The sequence below is a fragment of the Gopherus evgoodei genome, chromosome 4 (assembly GCF_007399415.2).
Source record: "Gopherus evgoodei ecotype Sinaloan lineage chromosome 4, rGopEvg1_v1.p, whole genome shotgun sequence".
Classification (NCBI taxonomy): domain Eukaryota; kingdom Metazoa; phylum Chordata; order Testudines; family Testudinidae; genus Gopherus; species Gopherus evgoodei.
Window position 1 is genome coordinate 108,205,521 of NC_044325.1, and position 21,219 is coordinate 108,226,739.

The 21,219-nt window shown below is 40.1% G+C and overlaps 1 protein-coding gene across 2 annotated transcripts in view; it reads right to left on the reverse strand.

Moving 5' to 3' along the window:
- The window catches only part of ABCC8 (ATP binding cassette subfamily C member 8), a 134,099-nt gene that overhangs the window by 36,289 nt on the left and 76,591 nt on the right, over positions 1–21,219 (reverse strand). Inside the window, exons 17-22 of one of the 2 annotated variants that reach the window (XM_030560496.1) lie at positions 17,248–17,280; positions 14,521–14,556; positions 11,509–11,607; positions 8,235–8,319; positions 6,421–6,501; positions 3,537–3,674 (exon numbers count right to left, since the gene is read on the reverse strand). In XM_030560496.1, the coding sequence (XP_030416356.1) occupies positions 3,537–3,674; positions 6,421–6,501; positions 8,235–8,319; positions 11,509–11,607; positions 14,521–14,556; positions 17,248–17,280 (472 nt within the window). Of the gene's footprint in view, positions 1–3,536; positions 3,675–6,420; positions 6,502–8,234; positions 8,320–11,508; positions 11,608–14,520; positions 14,557–17,247; positions 17,284–21,219 lie in introns of both variants that reach the window. The other variant, XM_030560495.1, reaches the window with a different exon arrangement.

A 21,219-nucleotide genomic window follows, 5' to 3' on the forward strand; every position in this document is an offset into this window, starting at 1 on the left:
AAGAGGGTGGCATGTGATTTTGGGTATCAGATTTTGGGCACAGAAATTACATAACATGGCATTTGACTAACATTTGAATTCTAAAAATGCTCACGTGCCCCTTTGAGTATTGGGACCCCACTGTACCAGGTGCTATGCAAATATATGTGAAGAGACGGTCCCCAGCACAAGGAGTTTAGTTGGTCCTAGAGCGTATAAAGACGAGTGAGCGAGCCAGGAACTCCTGTACTTTAATTCCCTGCTACTGACTTGCTACATGACACTGGGTAAGACAATTAACCCTACTTTTAAAGTGGGATAATGACACTTCTTCTGTAGTGTGTTAGAAGAATAGGGAATGGGTCAAATGCTGCTATTACTTATGCAGTGAAGTCAGTGCCATTGTAGTAGCATAAAATAGAATTAGCCACGCTGGGTCTGATTCTCCACTGACTTACACCTATCATACGTATCACCGCTTGTGCAAAGGGGGTGCAAAACACATTCTGGCCTGGTAATATTTTATACCCATTTTGCACAGATGTGCATACAAAGTGCTAGGCAGTGGAAATTCAAGTCTGTTCATTGAATTTTATCATTTTTTATTTATATCACTTTAGTTTGAGATACTGTGGGGCCTGGACAGATTTTTGCCTCTGCATTGAAATAAGCTACTGTTTCTGAGAATTAATCCATTTCTTAAAAAAAAATGTTTATCCTTCAATGCTTATTCCCTTTAAAAAACACACCTCAGCATCCTATGCCTCATATTAATGACACAGATTGCTTTTAATTCTTTGTTTCTAGCTTACCTAGCTTATAACTCTCTCTAAACACAGTTTATTAACAAGATAACAATTTACAAGTTAGAGCTGTCACCACTGAAAAATGAAAACACAGACTTCTAGCTATACGCTGTGTCCAGCACCTTAGCTCTTCATGCAGGAAATTACATGTACATATTCTGGTTCTACAGCCTGTTTGCCACCATGGGCCTTTGGGAAATGCAGTGGGGTTCTGGTTATTAAAGCTTTCCAAACAGTAAATGTTAGATGGAAGAAACACACCTTTTTGGAGGAAATTATTATAGTCACATTGGCCTAAATGTGAAGAATGTGGGGCCCTCTTAACTCCTATTGATTCAAGTCAATGGGCCTCCTTCTGATCTCACTTGCACCAGTTTGAAAATAACGTAACTCCAGTAACTTTAGCAGAGTTCCTTCTGATTAACACTGAGGAAAGCTGAAGGAAATGAAGCTCAGTGACTTGAACTGACAATTTCAGCTGAAGTCAACGGGAGCTGAGGGTATTCAGCCCCTCTCAGGCATAGGGCTAGTCAAAAATTTTCAGTCAAAACATTTTTTTAAACCCAATTTTCCACTGAAAAACAAACACTTTTTCAAAATGTCTCTGTTTTCTTTGGAAAAGTTTAATTTTTCATTGAAAAATGAATGTCTGAAAACTGAAAAATTTTGAAGCACCTAGACTTCACCTTCCATGATGCATCACTGCCATGATGCATCGCTTCCCCTCACCACAGGCTGGACTCTGGTGCATCACAGGAGATGTAGTCTGACAGGGAGCCCAGTCTATAGAAAATAGGAGCACGAGGCACCCAAACTACAACTCCCATGAGGCACCACAGCAACATTTGTGAATTGGAATATTATAGTCTTTGACCAAAATATTTCAGATTTGGATTTTTCACTGAAAGCTTTATTTCCATGGAAAAAAATTGACTTTTTGTTTTGTCTGTGCCAAAAACTTCCACAGGAAAAAAAGCCTTATTTTTTGATGACATCTACTCAGGAAACACCTTCTAAAACTGGGACTCCAATTCTCTCAAAGGTTTTGCAGGAAAGTTTAGGCATGTCATTTGACATATATATTTCACATTAAAAGTCTGAGAAATTTCTTAATGAATAACAATAGGAACAACTAGTACAAGTCTTGTTGCCCTGCCTTAGACAAACTCCCACTGGCTTTAATGAGAGTTTTGCCTGAGAAAGGACTGCGTGATCTAGCCTAATACTAGATAATGACAACTAATTATAACTTGTATTTTAAAAGCCCCTTTGCACCTTGCATGCATTTGGGCCTATACAGTATTACAGTAACAACAATATTAAAAAGAATTTATTATTATTAATAACCACTCAGAACATTTTAAATAAGGACAACATACATGTTTTTGACAAATGAAAAGGAGGGAAGAGGTTATTAATATAAGGCCAACAGTTGAACTTGTTTAAAAAAATAATCTTTGGAAAAAATGCATATAGGTGTTGTTTAAAAATGGGAAGGGATGGACTAAGACAGATGTCTAGAGGGAGGGAATTCCATATCCTAGGGACCACCACAGCAAAGGCAGAATTGCTTATTTATCGTAGTATGATGACTGAAGGATGAGGTCAGAGCAGACATTATAAAGAGATTTAAAATCCAAAAGGATCTGCTTAGAAATCTACCTGCAACGTTATGAAAAGCCAGTATGAAGAATGCAAGGGTGGGGGTGGTATGACAATACTTGCTCAGGCCAGGGAATAACTGTGCTGCTGCATTACATATCTATTGCAAGTGACTGAAGCCCTGCTAGGAGAAGCAATTATAATAATCAATCCTTGTGGACAGGAAGGCATGTGTTGCCAGTACAAGATAACAACACAATGAAGATGTGTGCAACCTAATCAAAAACAAAACAACAAACAAAACTTTGGTATTTGTACATGAAAATGCTACTTCTGTTTAGTCTATCAGCAACAAGATATAGAATAGACAACTACCTAAATAACGGAATTATTCTGAAAGGGAAAGTGCCCATCTCAATATGTTATTTACTACAAATGAAGGCCAAGAAGTGTCAATTTTTTCCCCTTGTGTCTTCCTTTGACTCAATCTCCTTATAATGGTTTTCTTCTGTGGTAATAAAATAACTGCATAGTGATGTCAAAGATATAAACAGATGTATCATTCCAATATCTTCAGTTGTTTAAAGGACAGCATGTAGACCAGATTCTCAAAAGGGACTTGTGATTTTGGGTATTGGTTTTTGGGTGCTCAACCTGAGATGCCTTAAAAGGGACCCAATTTCCAGAATTGCCTACCCTCTAAAAATCTGGCCCCTTTAAGGTGTTTCAAGTTGAGAATTGAAAAATTAAAGGGCATCCAAAATCACTAGTAAATTTTGAAAATGTTAATAATACACATTCTCCCTATGCAGTCCTGTCGATACAGAAATGTAAAAAGATTATTTTCAGTACAGGTGAGTCTCATCTTATGCGGGGGTTCTGTTCCGTGGTTAGCGCGTAAAGCGAAAACCGCGTATAGTCAAAATTACATTGAGTTGAATGGTGGGCAGAATCGCCTGCACTAGAGGTCCAGTATTAAAATTGTTATTTTTCTCTTTTTTTTTTGGTTTTTGCCAACTGTGTAAAGCTGAAATTGCGCATGTTAAATGTGCGTAAGTTGCGACAGACCTGTAATGTTTATTTTATAGCAATAGAAGTCACTTACAAGTCACTTTTCAATTTCATCATTAAAAATGACAGCTTTCTTACCCAGTCAGCATGTGGCAGGTACTGTAGTTTGTGAGTGACCAGGATAATGGTTCTCTTGTCTTCCCTTAGCATTTTCAGGATCCCTTCCTGCATAAGATGGTCACTTAAGTGGATATCCAGTGCAGAAAATGGATCGTCCTAGCCATGAAAAAAGAGATTAAGTACATGCCATATTCCTGCAGCCAAGCCTTTACAGGATTTAATGGAAGTGATATATCTTAACACTAGTGCTGTCTTCAGTTAAGTCAGTTAGATCAACACGGACAACCAGAGGCAGGAGAAGATGAACAGTAAATCAATATTTTGCAGTGGCAGGGGATTCTCAGATAGATGGCAACAAAGCATGAATCAACTTTTTGCAATGACTAAGCTGAAAGATGGTAATTTTAGCTGGACTTGTGCTGTGGTTTACTGAGCCTTAGGGTAATTGCCAGTTTATTTACCTGCACTCTTCAGATACTGATATACTGGTGTAACTAAAGGCTTGTCTACATGGCACTGCAGTACTCACAAGCCCCTATTTAGGCCTAACATAGTGAAGTCAACAGTAGCCTAAAACTATGGTGTGCCTGACTTGAAGTCCTCCAGAGAAACAGAGTATAAGCACATCTTGATTTCCTTGGTGACATACTTGCTCCCTTGTGAGTTATCTATTCCCACCTCTGAGAGAAATTTCCCTGTTGAAAAACCACTGATCAGTTCTACGATCTTCACCAGCTGATTGCTTTTAAGGGCTAAAATTAGATTAATTCTGTCCTATTGACACACTGATTTGTATTTAACTAATTGAGGAAAGATCTAACATTTATTGAGGATTTATTCATTTGATCCCATTTATATTCAGAATTATGAACATCGCATGTAAAAGGTGGTACTAATATTACTGGTAGGATTTACATTGTCTTCCCACTGGATATTGTTTATTAAGGTAATTATAAGGTGATGCTTTTTATGTGGAATGTGGAATTTTGCTCTCTGATCATTGAGTTAAGTCTGTTCTATCCCACTGAAATCAATAGGAGTTTTGCAATCAAATTCAGTGGAGGCAGAGTCAGATCAAAGCTAGATGCTTTTGAAAATCTGACACCTTTATTTCCCCCCCCTCAATTTTGGAATAATGTCATATTGTAATTACATTTAATACATTTATTGTTGTATTAGTACATTTACAAAAATCAATAAAAATAATTTAAAATATCTAGAAGCAATGATGATGTAGAGATGATGATTTTTGAGGGTGTAATAAATCAGAATATAATAAAATGAAGGGTAGAAATAAAGGACATTCAAGGTGTCAGGTATGGTCAGACATATGTTACAGTAACCTCACACCCTGACAAAGAGCATATTCTCAAATCTTTGCATGGAATTTTAGTCACCCAGTTCCAAGTAAAGTCCATGGGAACCATATATCTAAAACACTGCAGGGTTAAAAAAATGTATCTGAAGTTGACAGGTGAAAGGCTGAATTTCCTTGCTCTATGGATTTGGATCAAAATTGATCATGTTCCTTAACTATGGCTTTTGTGCATGCCTGCTACATATGCAGTGTTGTACTCTTCATGACAGACAAAGGCAACTTATGGCCCAATATTGGCCCTGCTCCACTGTGGCACTTGGCTGGACAATGCAGCTCTACTTGTGCTATATTCACTGCCCAGGAAGAGCTACTCATGTTGTGAAAGGGTTTTCACTCATTGGGGCAGTCACATAATTGCTATAGACCTTCTCATAAAGACAGGCCTATGAATCTGCCTCCTAGGCTCTTAGGGATGTTGTCTGATATGTAGTGCCTTCCTGACTCCACATGACATGGCTGGTACAGAGGACTTGAAAGGGATCATACACTTGAAAGCTGAGCTCAAAAGGGAAACTATCAGCTAGGAGAATCAATAAACCCATTAGTGAGCGTTTGTATGGGGGGGGGGGAATTACTTGATTCTTCCTCATACTAATCCAAGCACCTACTCCCACTCCCCATAGTAGCTCCACTGCGGTTGGGGCAAAATACGCAGAGAACAATTCAGGATGGGCAGAGAGTTTGTTTCCACAAAGAAAAGAGATGCCTTAGGCACAGACAATATTAATTTTATGGATGAGAATTTAGGAATTTTTACAAATACTGCAGTCAATATTTGAAATGTACTAGCTCAAATAAAATCTTAAAGTACTAAAAATAAAGGCAGTGGTCAAAGCAGCATTTCAAATAGAAACTGAGGAGGGCATGTCTATACTGCAGCAGGGAGTGGTGTGGACGTTGTGACGTGGGCGATGGCATGGGTCAGCCACCCAAGCTCAAACCCAGGGGTCAGAGGGACTTGGACTCAGGCTGCTATCCCATGCTGCCATCCATGTCACAACATCCACACTGCTATTTTTAGTGCACTAACTTGAGCCTGTCTACCCAGGCTGGGAGGCACGTTCCCAGCCACAGGGTAAAGTGAAGGATCAAATCCATGATTTCCATTTACATTATTTATCTTAAGATCCATCTGTGGTATTTATGGGGGGGGGGGTCTGTTCCCTGGGTATCTTAGCTATAACAAACGTAAAATAAAGTAGTGAATATTTCAATTGCAACTACCCCTTTGGTTCAGTGGAGCAGAATTTCATTTTCTGCCCATTAAACATTTTGAATGAGTATACACCTCTACCTCGATATAACCCGACCCGATATAACAGGAATCGGGATATAATGCGGTAAAGCAGTGCTCCGGGGGGGGGGGGGGGGCTGTGCACACCGGTGGATCAAAGCAAGTTTGATATAAGGCGGTTTAACCTATAACGTGGTAAGATTTTTTGGCTCCCGAGGATAGTGTTATATTGAGGTAGAGGTGTATTTGGTGCTGCAACTTACAGCTCAGACATAATGGCATCTACTCACCAGGAACACAACATTTGTCTGCTGGTAAAGTGCTCTTGCCACACTGATGCGCTGGCGCTGCCCTCCAGAAAGATTAATACCCTGGAATTAAACAGATAAAAATAAATTGATCACAAAATCTCTAATCCAGCTCTAAAATCAGAATACTCAAATTTTGCTTTGTTAGAAGTTTTTGTGGAGAAGACACCATGGAGTGAAAGAATCCAGGTATATCCTTTTGAAAAAGTAGCCCTACTATTCATTTGGGAAAGCAGCAGACTAATGCCTTGATATCTGGAATGCTCTACCATGAATTTTGGGCCATATATACACAACTGTAAAATTGTTAAAGACTTCATTGCTATTGAGCAAATGCAACTGCAATGCAGATTACACTGATTTGCTGAGATGTTCCAGATTTCCTCTTACAAGGTAAGAGGAAACTTTTAGATGACCTCAGTTGTATGCTACCAACAGCTGGAATTGACTTGTTAATGTTCTTTGTCCAAACTCAAAATGTACTTCCACATCAGCGGAGAACTTTTAGTGCATTAGACCCAGATTTTTAAAATATAGATGGATAAAGTTAAGTTTTATGTCCATATTCAGTTCCACAGGAAAAGCTGGGTGCTTGACATGTTTGAAAAAAAAGCCCATTTGTTCAGGTGTTTAAATAAGGTCTTAACAGTTTAACTTTAGTTCTTAGACTCATTTTTTAGTGAGAAGGTCATGATGCATTGGTGGTGCTACTGAAGAGATCTGGGTTTGCAGATGACCTTTGGACACCTTGTCCTTGAGTTGGGCGTATAAACTAAATGACATTTTCAGCTTCTGGTGGGGTGCAAAGGAAGGGTAGAGTTTTCCCATAACACATTTATTTTTCTTGTAAAGGTAGCAGCAATTTTTTAAATTACATTTTAATTGGCACTCCCCCCAATCATTTATTCAGAAACATTGGTTTGAGAACATTCTAGAGGCATGTGAAGGTTTGTATAATGCTGTGATGCTATATTATTTATCTACGGTATCATAATTATACTAGGTAACTGAATTACAAGAGGCAATTTTTAATCACAATATCAGACTATGTTGAGATGAAACATAATCTGGTGGCTATGAGAGATCTAGGTTCTATTCCCAGCCCTGACCCAGATTTACTGTGTGTAGTTGTAGCAGTGTCGGGCCCAGGATGTTAGAGAGACAATGCGAGTGAGGTAATATCTTTGATTGGACCAACTTCTGTTGGCGAGAGGGAAGTTTTTGAGCTACACACAGCTCTTCTCAGATAAAGTTTACCTGAAGAAGAGCTCTGTGTAAGTTGGAAAACTTGTCTCACTCACTAAAACAAGTTGGTCCAATCAAAGATATTACCCCACCCACCTTGTCTCAGAGATTTACTGTGTAGCTTAGAGCAAATTCCTTATCTCTGTGCGTTGGTTTCTTCAGCTGCAATGTATTAGCATTTTCCTACTTCACCAGGGTATAGCAAGGCTTAATTCATTGTTTGTTAATTACCTGATACCTTCAGATGGAAGGTGCTCTAAAACTGTAAAGTTTTATTTTTACTATATGCCTGTAGACACCAAACTGCAAAGAGTGATGCTTGGGCACTGATATTTCAGATAGCGACTGTGGGACTAATAAAACATTCTGATAGCAGAACATTTAAACCAACACATTTCACACAAACAGCAATGTTCCCATATTTACCAAGCGACGAGCTTTCAGACTAATGATCCAAAAGTATATTTAACTCAAAGATTTATTTGGCAACTAGAGTACTCAAACAATTTAAAGAAAAAACACAAAAACAAATCCTGTAGATGGTTACTGACCCTCTCTCCAATCTGGGTTTGGTCTCCGTGAGGAAGAATGTCAATATCAGGTTGAAGGGAGCAAGCGTCAATTACTGCTTTGTACCTGTGGAAACAAAAAAGATAATGCAAAATCTACACAGATATTGCCAGAGAAACACTCTTTCTACCTGCATAGGAGCAAAGATTAACCAGCTGTAAAAAGTCACATGGTGGAAAAGACTTGTTTGTTAGGCACTAACTGTTCTAATGGAATCCCTTTCAATCATAGTCAAGCAAATGACATTTTGGCTAGCAAAGCACCTGAGACTAGGGTCGTCCAGAGGATTCAAGGGGCTTGGGGCAAAGCGGGGGAGCTATGGCGCTTGTACTCACCCAGCGGTGGTCCAATCTTCGGCGGCATTTCGGAGGTGGGGGGCCCTTCAGTCGCTCCACGTCTTCAGCAGCACCGGAGGGCCCCCTGCCGCCGAAATGCCGCCAAAGACCCGAACCACCACCGGGCCAGGGCTTGTGGGGCCCCTGCGGGGCCCTAGGCCTGGGGCAAATTGCCCCACTTGCCCCCCCTTCCCCCGGGTGGCCCTGCCTTAGACCAGCTCCCCAGACCAATTAAAAATATTTACAGGCTAAAAATAGGGAGAGCAGGCACTGGTTCTTTTATGATGCACTGTTATTCTTTAAGGTTTACTTGTTTGCAGCATCAGGACCTTAGTTTCCTGTTTGTGTAGGCCTTTCACAGAAACAAGGGAGAAACAGTAAAAACATATACAATGTGATTGTATAGCCACCAAAATTGGGAGAGGAACTCAGGAGTGGAGATGGATAGGAAATGGTTTTCCTGTTCCACATTGGAACAAAATGGAGTTCTTTAAAAATTTTCCACCAAAAACCCCAAAATAAATAATAAATAAACAAATGAACAACAGAGAGTGAGAGAGACCCCAAAATAGTCAATAGCCAGTACTTAAGGCACTCAGTTGGGATACAGGAGACCCATGTTCAAGTCCCTGTTCTGCTGGTTCACAGATTCTGTTCCGGAGTTCCTCCCTCTTTCTCATTATGACCAGAAATTTCACTATGACCCAAAAAACGCTCTTCACAACTAGTCCTTTCCTGCAAAAAGTTTCAATTTTGAAAAACCGACATTTCTGACAAAAAACTGTTTCACTAGAAAATTCCCAGCCAGCTCTACTCAGGAGCAGGTGAGACATCTGAAACTCACTTTAAGAGACTTTTTAGGTTTCAAGTTAACAGGAACTTGTAAAGATCTTATTCAATCAAGTGGGGTTATTCTATCAATATTTCTAATTAAGCTTGTTCAACTGTTTTATTGGATGGAACCCCAGCAGCCAAGAGAGAGCAGGGCACTGGTGGCAAAAATGAAGGGAGACATGACAACATTCCTAGATTCAGAAGCCACCGGGGCCAGATTTGTCACTGACTTTTATTCCATGCAATTCCAGTGGAGTCAATTATTGCACAGGGTCTAAATCTGAGTAGAATTTGGCCTATTTAATCTCCTGAGCAATGCAAAACAGTCATTTGGAAAGAAAAATGTTGCAACAGAGCACTTAGCAACACCCCTTTAAATAAAAAAAAAATCTACTCAAACTATTTTTATTTTTCAAATAGCATTTTTTTTGCTACTCCCTCCTTCTTTTCCAAAGTCAATAATAGTAGAGATTCAATGCCAAATGCTATTTCAGAATGTAAAAAAAATGGAGTTCAAAGATTAGCTGATCCACCCAGGTTAAGCACAAACATACCACTTATCATCAATAACATCTCAAATTTTTAAATTTTAAAAAAGTTTTAAGATCAACTTACAAGAGAGTTTACTCAAAAGTGCCACTGTGGTCTGTCAAATACTGTGCATCACACACAGCTGTCCTTTGGAAGGAACAAAAGCTCCTAAAATGAATTTTTTGGTGGATCTCCATGCACTACGAAGTCAGATGAACTTTTATCATACATACACTTTCACAAGAAATTGATCAAAATACATTAAATATCAAAATGTATCTGGCTGAAGGTGCAGTTTGTAAATTTATGCTTAGAAACATATGGTCAGTTGTTCACCTAACAGATGGTCCCAGACCTGGAGCTGAAGTGTTTGTTTAATGTTCTGTGTTTTTTGAAAGGAGAATGGGTTTCTAGTAATTACTTTTGCTGGCACACCAGCTTCCTCCCTCAAAACAGCATTATTTAAAGTGCAGTTACATTTGTAATAAAAAACAGGGTTCCAACATACAACCTAAAAGTTTGTAACACTGATATTATTCCCAACAGTACTGAGCAGAAGTTGCAAATGCCACAAATATGGGCAGACAGTACACAATAGAGAGGCTGGCTCTGGAAGTGTAAGACATGGGTAAATACAATGTCATATCTAGGAAATTATAAGGAGTTTTCACAGTTTTCTTGTGAAGACGTGGTTCAATATTGAATAATAAATGTCAGTAATGGCATGTGTATCTCTGGGGTAGCCCAGTTAGCTGAAACAATGTTATCATTGGACATTTATTGTGGTAATCTGACGTAAACACTAGATTCTTTTGCAATGAAATGAGTAACTTTAGTTCCAACGTCTCAGTCTTACAGGAGCATAACTCTGTTGTCTTAGAAAAATGAACCAAATTCTCCTGTCCTCTACACAAATGAAACTCCCATGGAAGCCAAAGGGCTCAATTAAGCTCTTGGAGCCAAATCCCTGTCAGAGGGAGTAGGAGAGGAGGGGCACCATCTGAGCAGCTGTGACTGAAGGCATTGGGACTGATTTGGAGTTCGCTTATGCCAATATAAATCAGGAGTATCTCCGCTGAAGTCAGTGGAATTAAACCAGGACAAATTGGATCAGAATTAGGCCCATGGTGTCTGTCTTATACAGGAGCAGATAAAATACACCCAATTCTTCTTCCATTACACTAGTGTAAAATCAGAGTGATTGAGAACAGAATTTGGTCCAGAGCCACTGAGCCCGCTGAGTGGATGACTATCCTCTCTCTCAGGAACATATGTCCATTGTGGGGACATGGACCACTATCTAAACAGTGAGAAGTTCCCTCTTGCATTCAACAAGCAATATTATGTCTGCTGTCAACACAGGACTGCTGGCGAGAAGGAGATCTCTGAGTCACCTGACCATGCCGTGCATCATACCAAGACACCATTAGTGGCAAACCAGGTAACCAAGGAGGAGAATATGACCTGTTAGCCATAAACAGCTAATGCAGTTGTCTCTGTGAAAGGCAATTAATCTTTCCCTTCCTTTTATTGGCAGGGTGCTGAAACATGTTACCTTTGTTTGTTGAAGGGGCTTTCAAAAATGATATTCTCTTCCACAGTAGCATTGAGCAGCCATGGTTTCTGTGAGGCATATGCCACTGATCCTCTTTTCCTGGAAAAACAGGAATTCCCACCTCATCAGTACAATTAAAAAACAAAACAAAAAACAAACATATAACGCAGAAACTGGTAATGAGTCTTCACTAATGCAACCTTTCTATTTCCCTTCATTAAGGCAAATGAATTTTCCACATATCACATCTCTCACCAAAGAAATGTTATTTAATTAGAACCCCTCTTGCACATTGTCATTGTTTTCCTAACAAAGGTTTTGAATGGAAAAATACATTTGTTCCGTAATTTATTTTCTTCTTTGACGTGAGTTTAAGAGAAAGCTAACACACAGCATATTCTGCTTGAGTAATGAGGGTATTGTGAGGCAAGCCAGTAAATGCAAGGAAGTCTAGTTACAGCATTGTTCTGAGACCCTAATAGAAAGTGTATAGCAGCTGACCAGACAGGTTTCACAGAGGAATATATAAAACATTACAAAAGGGTTATTTTGAAAAGGAGTTCAAAAAACAAACAATAACAAAATAAACACAGTGTTTTCCCAAAATAATAATAGTTCTTTGGATTTCTCAGTAAAATATTGCCCCATAACACAGAAAAAGTAATAGGAGAGGGCTAGTAGTGAGGAAGACTCTGATAGATTCTCCTTGTGGAGTTGTCTCCATTTTGTCCCACCAAATGCAATGCTTGCCCTCACTGTGCAACAGTAGGTAGGGGTCAGCCTCAAGAATCTGCAGGTCTCAGAGAGTACACCCAGTCTATCACCACAGAAGGCTTGGTCCTCCTACTCCTCCCACTCCCCAGTATTTCAGAGGCATGGTTGCTAGGAGTTTCTCACCAGTGATAAATCACAGTGCCTCCTCTGTTACAGGGTGGGAGGTTACCTCAGTACAGAATTGGCCTGACTGTACTGACGTTAATACAAATTGAGGACTCTGAGCACCTTGTAGGATCAAGACCTTAATTCCCACATATGTAGCCAGACAATTCCTGGATAAATATAAGGTACTGGCCCCTAGTGGCCTTTCTCATTCAAGAAGTCTGTTTCAATGAGACTGCTCACCACAGTAAGATCAGCAAGATTTGGCCTGACGTGTTTTATTTAAATTAAATAGTTTTTTCCCTTTTTAAAATGTTGCCTGCCTTCCCCAGATCACCATCTTTGTCTCCTGGAGCAGCCATTTCATTACTCCTCTTCTAGCTGGACATTAATGCAATTCAAATCATGCGCTGACAGCCAAGTGCGCTGGACACCTTTCTTATCAGAAACCGAGCTCATCTGCCCTGATCTTCTGTCAAGTCTTCAGGAAGACTTGCCTAGAAATTTTTATGAGACAAGTTTCTTTGAGGAGCTGAGAGGACAGTGTTATGCTACCCAAAAGGCTTTATTAGCACATTCTAGACATCATTTCTGAGCACAAAAAGTACACACTCAGTTGGAATTTTAATTATGTTTGATGAATATTCTTGGCTCGCAGCTGAAATGAAACCTCAAAAACCCCTAGCTCCTCACAGGCATTCAGTCCTAACTCAGAAAGAAACCATTAGTTAAATTAGTGTGAAGTTTACATATAAATAATTTTTAGAAGAAATCAGTGCATATGTTACAGGATTAATATATATTCAGCAATTCATTTTAAAGTTCAGAGTGTCTTTCATTCACTTGCTATGGGTTAAAATTGTACAAGCTCTGAAGATTGCTGAAAGGTTACTGCAAATTAGTTTTTTCTAAACAGTTAACTGCTAGTGTGATTGTGATGTTTCAGGGGGGAAAGTCTTATGAGAAATGTGTCTTGTCTTTTAAAACACTGCTATGGAGACTAGTACACTGTGGGTGAAAATCACCCATGTACACTGAACCAGCACAGGCACATTGCTTAAGCCTCATTTTGAGCCCTTTAGTGGCCCACAGGACTTGTGTTGGCCCTCTGCACAGGGGTGAATTTCATCCTCTTCAGATCCAATTCTTAGCTGGAAGCTGAGATCAGGTTGACACACAGGGGTAGATCCCATATTTATTACATGGGCAAAATTCTCGTGAACTCTTACCTGCGTGAGAAATTTATGCTGAAGCCCATAGTGTCTCCCATAAGGAATCTAACTGCTCATTCAAATCTCTCATTGAAATCAGAAGAATAATCATCTGAAAATGTTAACTTTACTGGAGAGTACCAAGTTGACTCAGAGTCAATTCCATATTGATGTACCATTTAGGAACATAGGTCAAAAATTTCAATTATTTACCAAAGTCCATATTCAAGCCTGATTTTCAGAAGTCAATGTACATAATGAGCATCTCTGAAAATAAAGCCATTTATTTAGTTGTTTATATATGGATGCAGATGCTTAAGTTTTTGACCACTAAATTTGACCAAACAACAAACAAACAAAAAAAAACACACAAAAATGTTGTGGAGTAAGAATTGGTGAGAAGGTGAGATACAGTATGCTGCAAACCCTTTATTGTGCTTCTGGAGCCCAGGGTCAAAATTTAGGTTGAGCATTTCTCAAGTTTTTGCAAAATTCATGAATGTCTACTGCTGATACAGCAAAAACATTACAAGTCAGCACTGAAGTTCCCTGGCATATCTGAGGGAGGAACATACACTGTGTTGGTCCTTATACCAGTCTGTGCCACCCTTTCATTTTTACAAAAAATAAACTGAGTCCCTGCTTTTTCCCCCTCCAGTCTGACTCAGGTCCCAGGGTAGTAGAATGCTGCTGCATTACCACCTATGAATACGCAGAAACATCCATTTATATCATTGTCTAATTTATACCAAAAAAGGTCTACATGCTTAATTGCTTTTCTGTTTGTTTTCATCTGTTCTAAAGCTTGCAGCAGCTGCACAGAAAGTAAAACAATTCAATCTGATTTCCCAGAAGGCTCAATAGTTGCTACTCATTAATAGGAGACTGATGTTCTTTCCAATTAGGTTTTAAAATATTGTACCTGACTTCCGTGTCAACAGCAGTTTCCTTCTCTGGGCTGCAGAAATCAAAACATCAGTTATTTTTTTAAATCTGTAGACAGCTACCAGACACTTTAAAAATAGTCTAATACAAAAAATGTGAAACTAAATAAGTAAAAAATTATATATATTTATGTTTTAACATTCCAAATACAGTATCACAAATATAGCTATACAAGAGAAGTAAAGCTCCTTAATAAGTACAATGCTTTTCTTTATGATATGGAAATACAACAGAGAAATTGGAAACTCGAAGGGCCCTAAACCTGAGAAAAGCTGTATACCCTTAATGGGAATTGAGGAAATGCTAATTACATAACACTGTTATATACATTGTTATTAATCTTCATAAAAATGTTAAAATCTTGTAGGTTTCTCTAATTCTGATCAGATTTTATATTCTGTTTCAAATCACCTAGTTTTTTATTTAACGCAAATACTTTAAAGCATTCTTGCACAGATGCAACTATGAGACAACTGAGTGCCTCTCCTTCACATTCTTGCAGCCTTTATGCACACAAAACTCCCATTTATTCCAAAGAATATTGCTAAAGTATTGCAGAATTTGTATGCTGTTGCACATTTAACATATTTCTCAATTCAGACACGAAAAACATGTATTCAAAGTCTGGATTATTTAAACATTTTTTAAAACAGAAAGCTGATGGAAATGACAGCTATACACTTGGAGCCCAAATACTGCAAGACCAGGACATTTATAAGCAGACAAATATCTAGCTATAGAAATGATGACAGAAGAAACATGACAGGATTAATTGTTATGAAAACAGTAAAAAAAAAATCCAGTACATTTTGGGGAAAAAAAAAGTAAAAAGGGGATTAATTGCAAGGCACTGCAGCTGTTTTCCTGTATATCATATAATTCAGGAACTCATACAGAGTCAAATTCTGCTCTCAGTTCTCCCATGCAGTCACATAGATTTTAGAGTGGTTTTACAGATGTGAATTAGGGCAGAATTTTGCCTGTAGTGTGAACACAATGTATAAGGATTTCACAAACTGTTTCAAAACTCAAAATGCAAACACAAAGGAAGATTAGAACCTTTAACAAACCATGTTTAGTAGGAATAGTAACAAATAAGTGCAGTTTTATGCTAAAAAGCGCCCTGAAATACAAGGAGCTCTATTTGTAGATTTTGATAAACACACACTACAAATGCACGACAAGATGTTACAAATTTCTAACAAAATTCCTACATCTGAACGAAATGTGCAGGTTATTCTTTTTGTTAGTAAGGCTAAGGATATGCAAATGACTTCTAATAACTTGACACTTTAGTGCTAACAATGAGCAGATACAGCTATTACAGCAAATGGTGTGCAATAAATTATTCTTTATTTAAAAAATAACAGTAATCTTGTCTACAGTTTGTTAGCTGCCTCTTTGTTTATTAAATTATTTTCACTTTCCTGGCTGCATTTTTAATATAACTGATGACACAAATAATGAAATAACTACATTTTGCACAGAGTATTAATCCAATGTAATGCAAACCAATAAAGAATCAGCAAGCCATATGACTTCTGTCTCTTTATAAGCAGTCAATTGATAACCCTTATTCACAAAGAAATATTAGTTGGTTTGACAATGCGGAACAGGTAAGGAGAACAGAAAACTTGAAATCAGGCTCAGGAATAAGGCATAAGGAACTGCTTTATAGTAATGGCAGATAAAGAGGCTGTAAAGGAACATTGGAGAGTAAGAGGGAAATGTACTGTAGGTCAGGAATAAGATCTTGTCAAAGGTATCTATCAGATGCATAATTAGGTGGGAAACAAGCATAGTGAAAGGTACTCAAGCTGATGGGTAGGGGGACAAACTTGAGAAACAAGCAAAGTAGTAGTGGAGGAGCATGAGCACCCAAAAGTACTATCAGTAGAGTAGTTAATGCTTCAGAGATCCAGGAAGACATTCTGGTCAGTAGAGGACACATACTATAGGGAGAGTCAGAGAAAAAGGACATAGGGTGAAATCCTGGCTCCACTGAAATCAATGTCAAAGGTCTCATTGATTTTAATGGGGCCAGGATTTCACCCATGATTTTTTAGAACTGTCACCTGTACAACATTCCACGTGTTTGCATGCCAGGCTAAGATGCCAAGCACGGCAGTGTCTGTTCCAGAATGAGATTTGAGAAGTATTCCAGAAATCTAAGATTAACTCAGCTCTCAAATTAGCTATAAGGAAAACATGATTTCCATGCCAGGATGCCCAGCGAAGACATGGACTAATCTGTACTCCCCACACATTTTTTAATTTCCCACATGCCCGAAGACCTGGGGGGTGTGAAAATAAAAGCCTCATGACAGGATGAAGGAAATGAAGACAAGGGTAAAGGTGAAAGATTGCATTAACAAATGAGACTTTTAAAGTGATAGTGCTAGAAAGTGCTGATTAGCGCTGAAAATGTGGAACTAGGGAATAACCTGATTTAGGAATTTACATTGGGATTTGTGAAAGTACTTACGTGATTTAGGAGCCAAAGTCATTTAGGTGCTTTGGAAAATTTTATCCTAAGTGGCTTAAGAGCACAAGTCCCACTGACTTTAAAAAAAATCCCTCACTTTATGTTTTTTTTCTTTAATGGTATTTAACAGTTTGACAAGCTGAATTCCCCTTTGGTTCCTTCCACTGTGATTAATTTAGTAGGAAGCAGAAAGACCAACAATCACATATAATACCATACCTGACATCTTCCCCTGTCTCGCTGTCAGGAATACTGCTGCATCACAAATAAAAAGCAGACAAAGATGGTTTACTTATGTAAATATGAGCAATCTGCCCCAGAAAGAGTAACAATTAAATTCTACTTTGTGTATAGACTGCAAACAGTGTTTATCACAGGCTGCTGCTGTTTGAAGACAGCAGCATCTGTTCCTTCTACAGAAATTGCACTTTGTTTTAGCAGTCATAAAAAAAGTGAATTTGTGTCCAGCAGTGTTTTCCTCATAGTCAGCTCATTCAGCTTTGAACAACACTTGAGACTTCTATAAGTGCCTAGGGCTACGTCTATCCAGTCAGGGTCAACACTGTTCTTAGGAGGTGTGTATATGTGCGTAGGTGTGTAAGAGGGACAGAGGATTATTGTCTAGACTATTTTCAAATGTATCAAGTTGTCTAAAAACCAAGTTGTTTTGACACAGCAATCTATTACATATATAAATGTGCCGTGCCTTTTCTGAGTCACGCTAATTTCAGGTCCAGTGAGAAAAAATGGAAAGCAGTGTTTGTGTCCAATGGGGATAACCAAATGAAATTAGGAAGGGGCACAATTTTTGTGCTTTAATGGGGGCAACCTAATTACCCACTTTGTGTGAACAAATGCAAGTTTGTGCAGGCACATGGGAAAAAACTGCACCTGCTGTTTAAAAAGCTAAGTTATGGTCCCTTTGAAAAGTTAGTCCATAATAAGCCACCATGGTACCTAAATTCAATTGACTACAGAATTCCTGAGAGCTTGCCAACATGTTGTTGTATTTTTTCTATGCATTATTGTACTAAAAAATTCTCTCCCACACACAATTAACCTACATTTTACTCACATAAGCCACTACATAATCAAAAGTAAACCCGACTGCACCTTCCTGTCCAAAAGCCCATTAATCTTAATGCATAGCAAGTTTATTCAACAGCAATATATTCTTTATCGAAACACTGAAAAGGCTGATATATTGAAAATATTCTCCATCCCTTGCATGCCCTCCACAAGGACCAGGGACAGTCTCAGTCCCTGTAGCACACATCACCCCCAAATGGGGGCAGGGAGAGGTAGAGACTTGGCCTCATTCCCCTATGTCAGCCTGTGGAGTGGGTTAAGAGTAGGATTATGCAGCCTGCATGGTCCTTCTCTGCACTGGGTAGTGCAGGAAGGGACTGTATCTCTCTCAGTGTGATGGGCAGTACGGATCCTTTCAGCCTCAGATGGGTCACTCATGGCTGGTATCACCCATTCTACTGATCTCTCCCTCAGGCAGCTTGTGCCACTCTACTCAAGGCAGTGCTTGAGTGGCACCATCATCCTCTGAAAAAGTAACACGTGGTCCAGCAATACACAGTGATGAGCCTGTATCTGACTTACTGCATTACCTGAATCCTGATCCTAGAAAGTGGTGGTTTTAGTACAAGTAATGCTAAATCAGGTCCTTGCTCTGTGTTCCTGTAAAGTATTGAGCATATTTTCTCTGAAAACATCTGGTCACTATGTAGTGGCAGTCAAAAAAGCGAACAGAACATTAGGAAAGGGGTAGATAAGATAGAAAATATCATAATGCCACTGTATAAGTCAATAGTATGCTCACACCTGGAATACTGCATACAGTTCTGGTTGCCTCATCTCCAAAAAAAGATATACACTGCTACCTTGATATAACGCCACCCGATATAACACGAATTTGGATATAACGTGGTAAAGCAGTGCTTCGGGAGTGGGTGGGTGGGTGTCAGGGCTGCGCATTCCGGTGGATCAAAGCAAGTTCAATATAATGCAGTTTCACCTATAACACAGTAAGATTTTTTGGCTCCCAAGGACAGCGTTATATCGAGGTAGAGGTATATTAGAACTGGAAAAGGTGTAGAGAAGGGCAACAAAACAAAAGGGCAGCTGCCATATGAAAAGAGATTAAAAAGACTGGGACTGTTCAGTTTAGGAAACAGACAAATAAGGGGTGATAAAATAGAGGTATATAAAATCATGAATGGTGTGGAGAAAGTGATAAGAAAATATAATTCATCCCCTTCACATAACACAAGAATTAGGAGTCACCCAATGAAATTAATAGGCAGCAGGTTTGCTTTAAGCATAAGGAAGCACTTCTTCACACAACACAGACACCAGTGCAACTGATTGCCAGGGAATGTGTGAAGGCCAAAAGTTAAAAAGCCACCAGATAAGTTCATGGATGACAGGCCCATCAACGGCTATTAACCAAGATGGTCAGGAATGCAACCCCATGCTCTGGGTGAACCTAAACTTCTAGTCCCAGCTTTTGACAGTCAGATCACTTGATAATTGCCCTGTTCCATTCATTCCCTCTCACACATCTGGCACTGGCCACTGTCAGGCTACTGGGCTAGATGGACCATTGATCTGACCCTGTATGAACATTCTTATGTTCTTCAGATAACATTCCCCCAAATTCAGTCTTCTTTTTGCATTCTTGTGTCCTCTGTCTTCTTCCCCTTGCTTTACCTCCTTATCCCCACTTTTCTGCATAATTATGACACCTTAATTAGAGGCATTTCATTCCAATTCTTAAAGTGGCACATTCCAAGCATTATAGCTGTGACAACTGCATCTAGGGCCAAATGCTGCCTCAAGGCATCCCTGATCCTTATGGCCCCATGCTGCACCCATCTAATAGCCCTGGTTTCTGGCTGTTCAGTTCAGCCTCCAGGTGTTGAGCCTCAGCGGACCAGCCCTGAGTGAAGCTTTCACCCTTCCCTTCACAAATATTATGTAGCATACAGCATGCAGCTATAAGCATTGGAATATTGTCATTGGCCAGGTTCAGCCTCCCATATATGCAGCGTCAGAGGGCCTTTAAACAGCCAAAAGCACACTCAGTCATTCTGCACTTGCTCAGTCATTCTGCACTTCGCCGCCCCAAGCACAGTGGCATGCCGCGGGGGGGCGCTCTGCCGGTAGCCGGGAGGGCGGCAGGGCTGGCTCGGTGGACCTCCCACAGGCATGCCCGCGAAGGGTCCACAGGTCCCGCGGGCCGCAGGTCCCGTGGCTTTGATGGACCGCCCACAGGCACGCCTGCAAGGAGGTCCACCCAAGCCGCGGGACCAGCGGACCCTCGGCAGGCACGCCTGTAGGAGGTCCACCGGAGCCGCCTGCCGCCCTCCCGGCGACCGCAGAGCGCCTTCCGCGGCATGCCGCCCCAAGCACGGCTTGGCGTGCTGGGGCCTGGAGCCGCCCCTGGCTTGTTGAACCACTCCTTGCTGCTGTCAAGGTGCCCTGTTTATGGATTCATAAGCTACAGCATTAAGGGATAGGCGGAGTCTCCCAGGATCACAATGGGCATTTTGACTTCCCCTACAGTGATCTTCTGGTCCAGGAAGAAAGTCCCTGCTTGCAGCTTCCTGAACAGGCCAGTGTTCCAAAAGATGCGTGCATCATGCATCTTTCTGGACCAGCCTGTGTTAATATCCGTGAAATGCCCACGGTGATCCACAAGCACCTGGAGAAAGAGAGAAATACCCCTTCCAATTAAAGTACTTGGTGGCTAAGTGGTCTGTTGCCAGAATTGGAATATGCATGCCATCTATCACCCCTCCGCAGTTAGGGAAGCCCATTTGTGCAAAGCCATCCACGTTATGCACGTTGCCCAGAATCACAGTCTTCGGAGCAGGATGCGATTAATGGCCTGCCACACTTCTGTCAACATGAGTCCAACTGTTGACTTTCCCACTCCAAACTGGTTAGCAACTGACCAGTCTGGAGTAGCCAGCTTCCACAGAGCAATCACCACACACTTCTCCAGTGACAGGGCAGCTCTCATTCTTGTGTCCTTGCATCGTAGGACTGGGAGAGCTCATCGCACAGTCTCATGAATGTGACTTTCCTCATCCAAAAGTTCTGCAGCCACTGCTCGTCATCCCAGATGTGCATGACGATTGATCCCACCCCACCACTCAGTGTTTGTTTCCTGAGCCC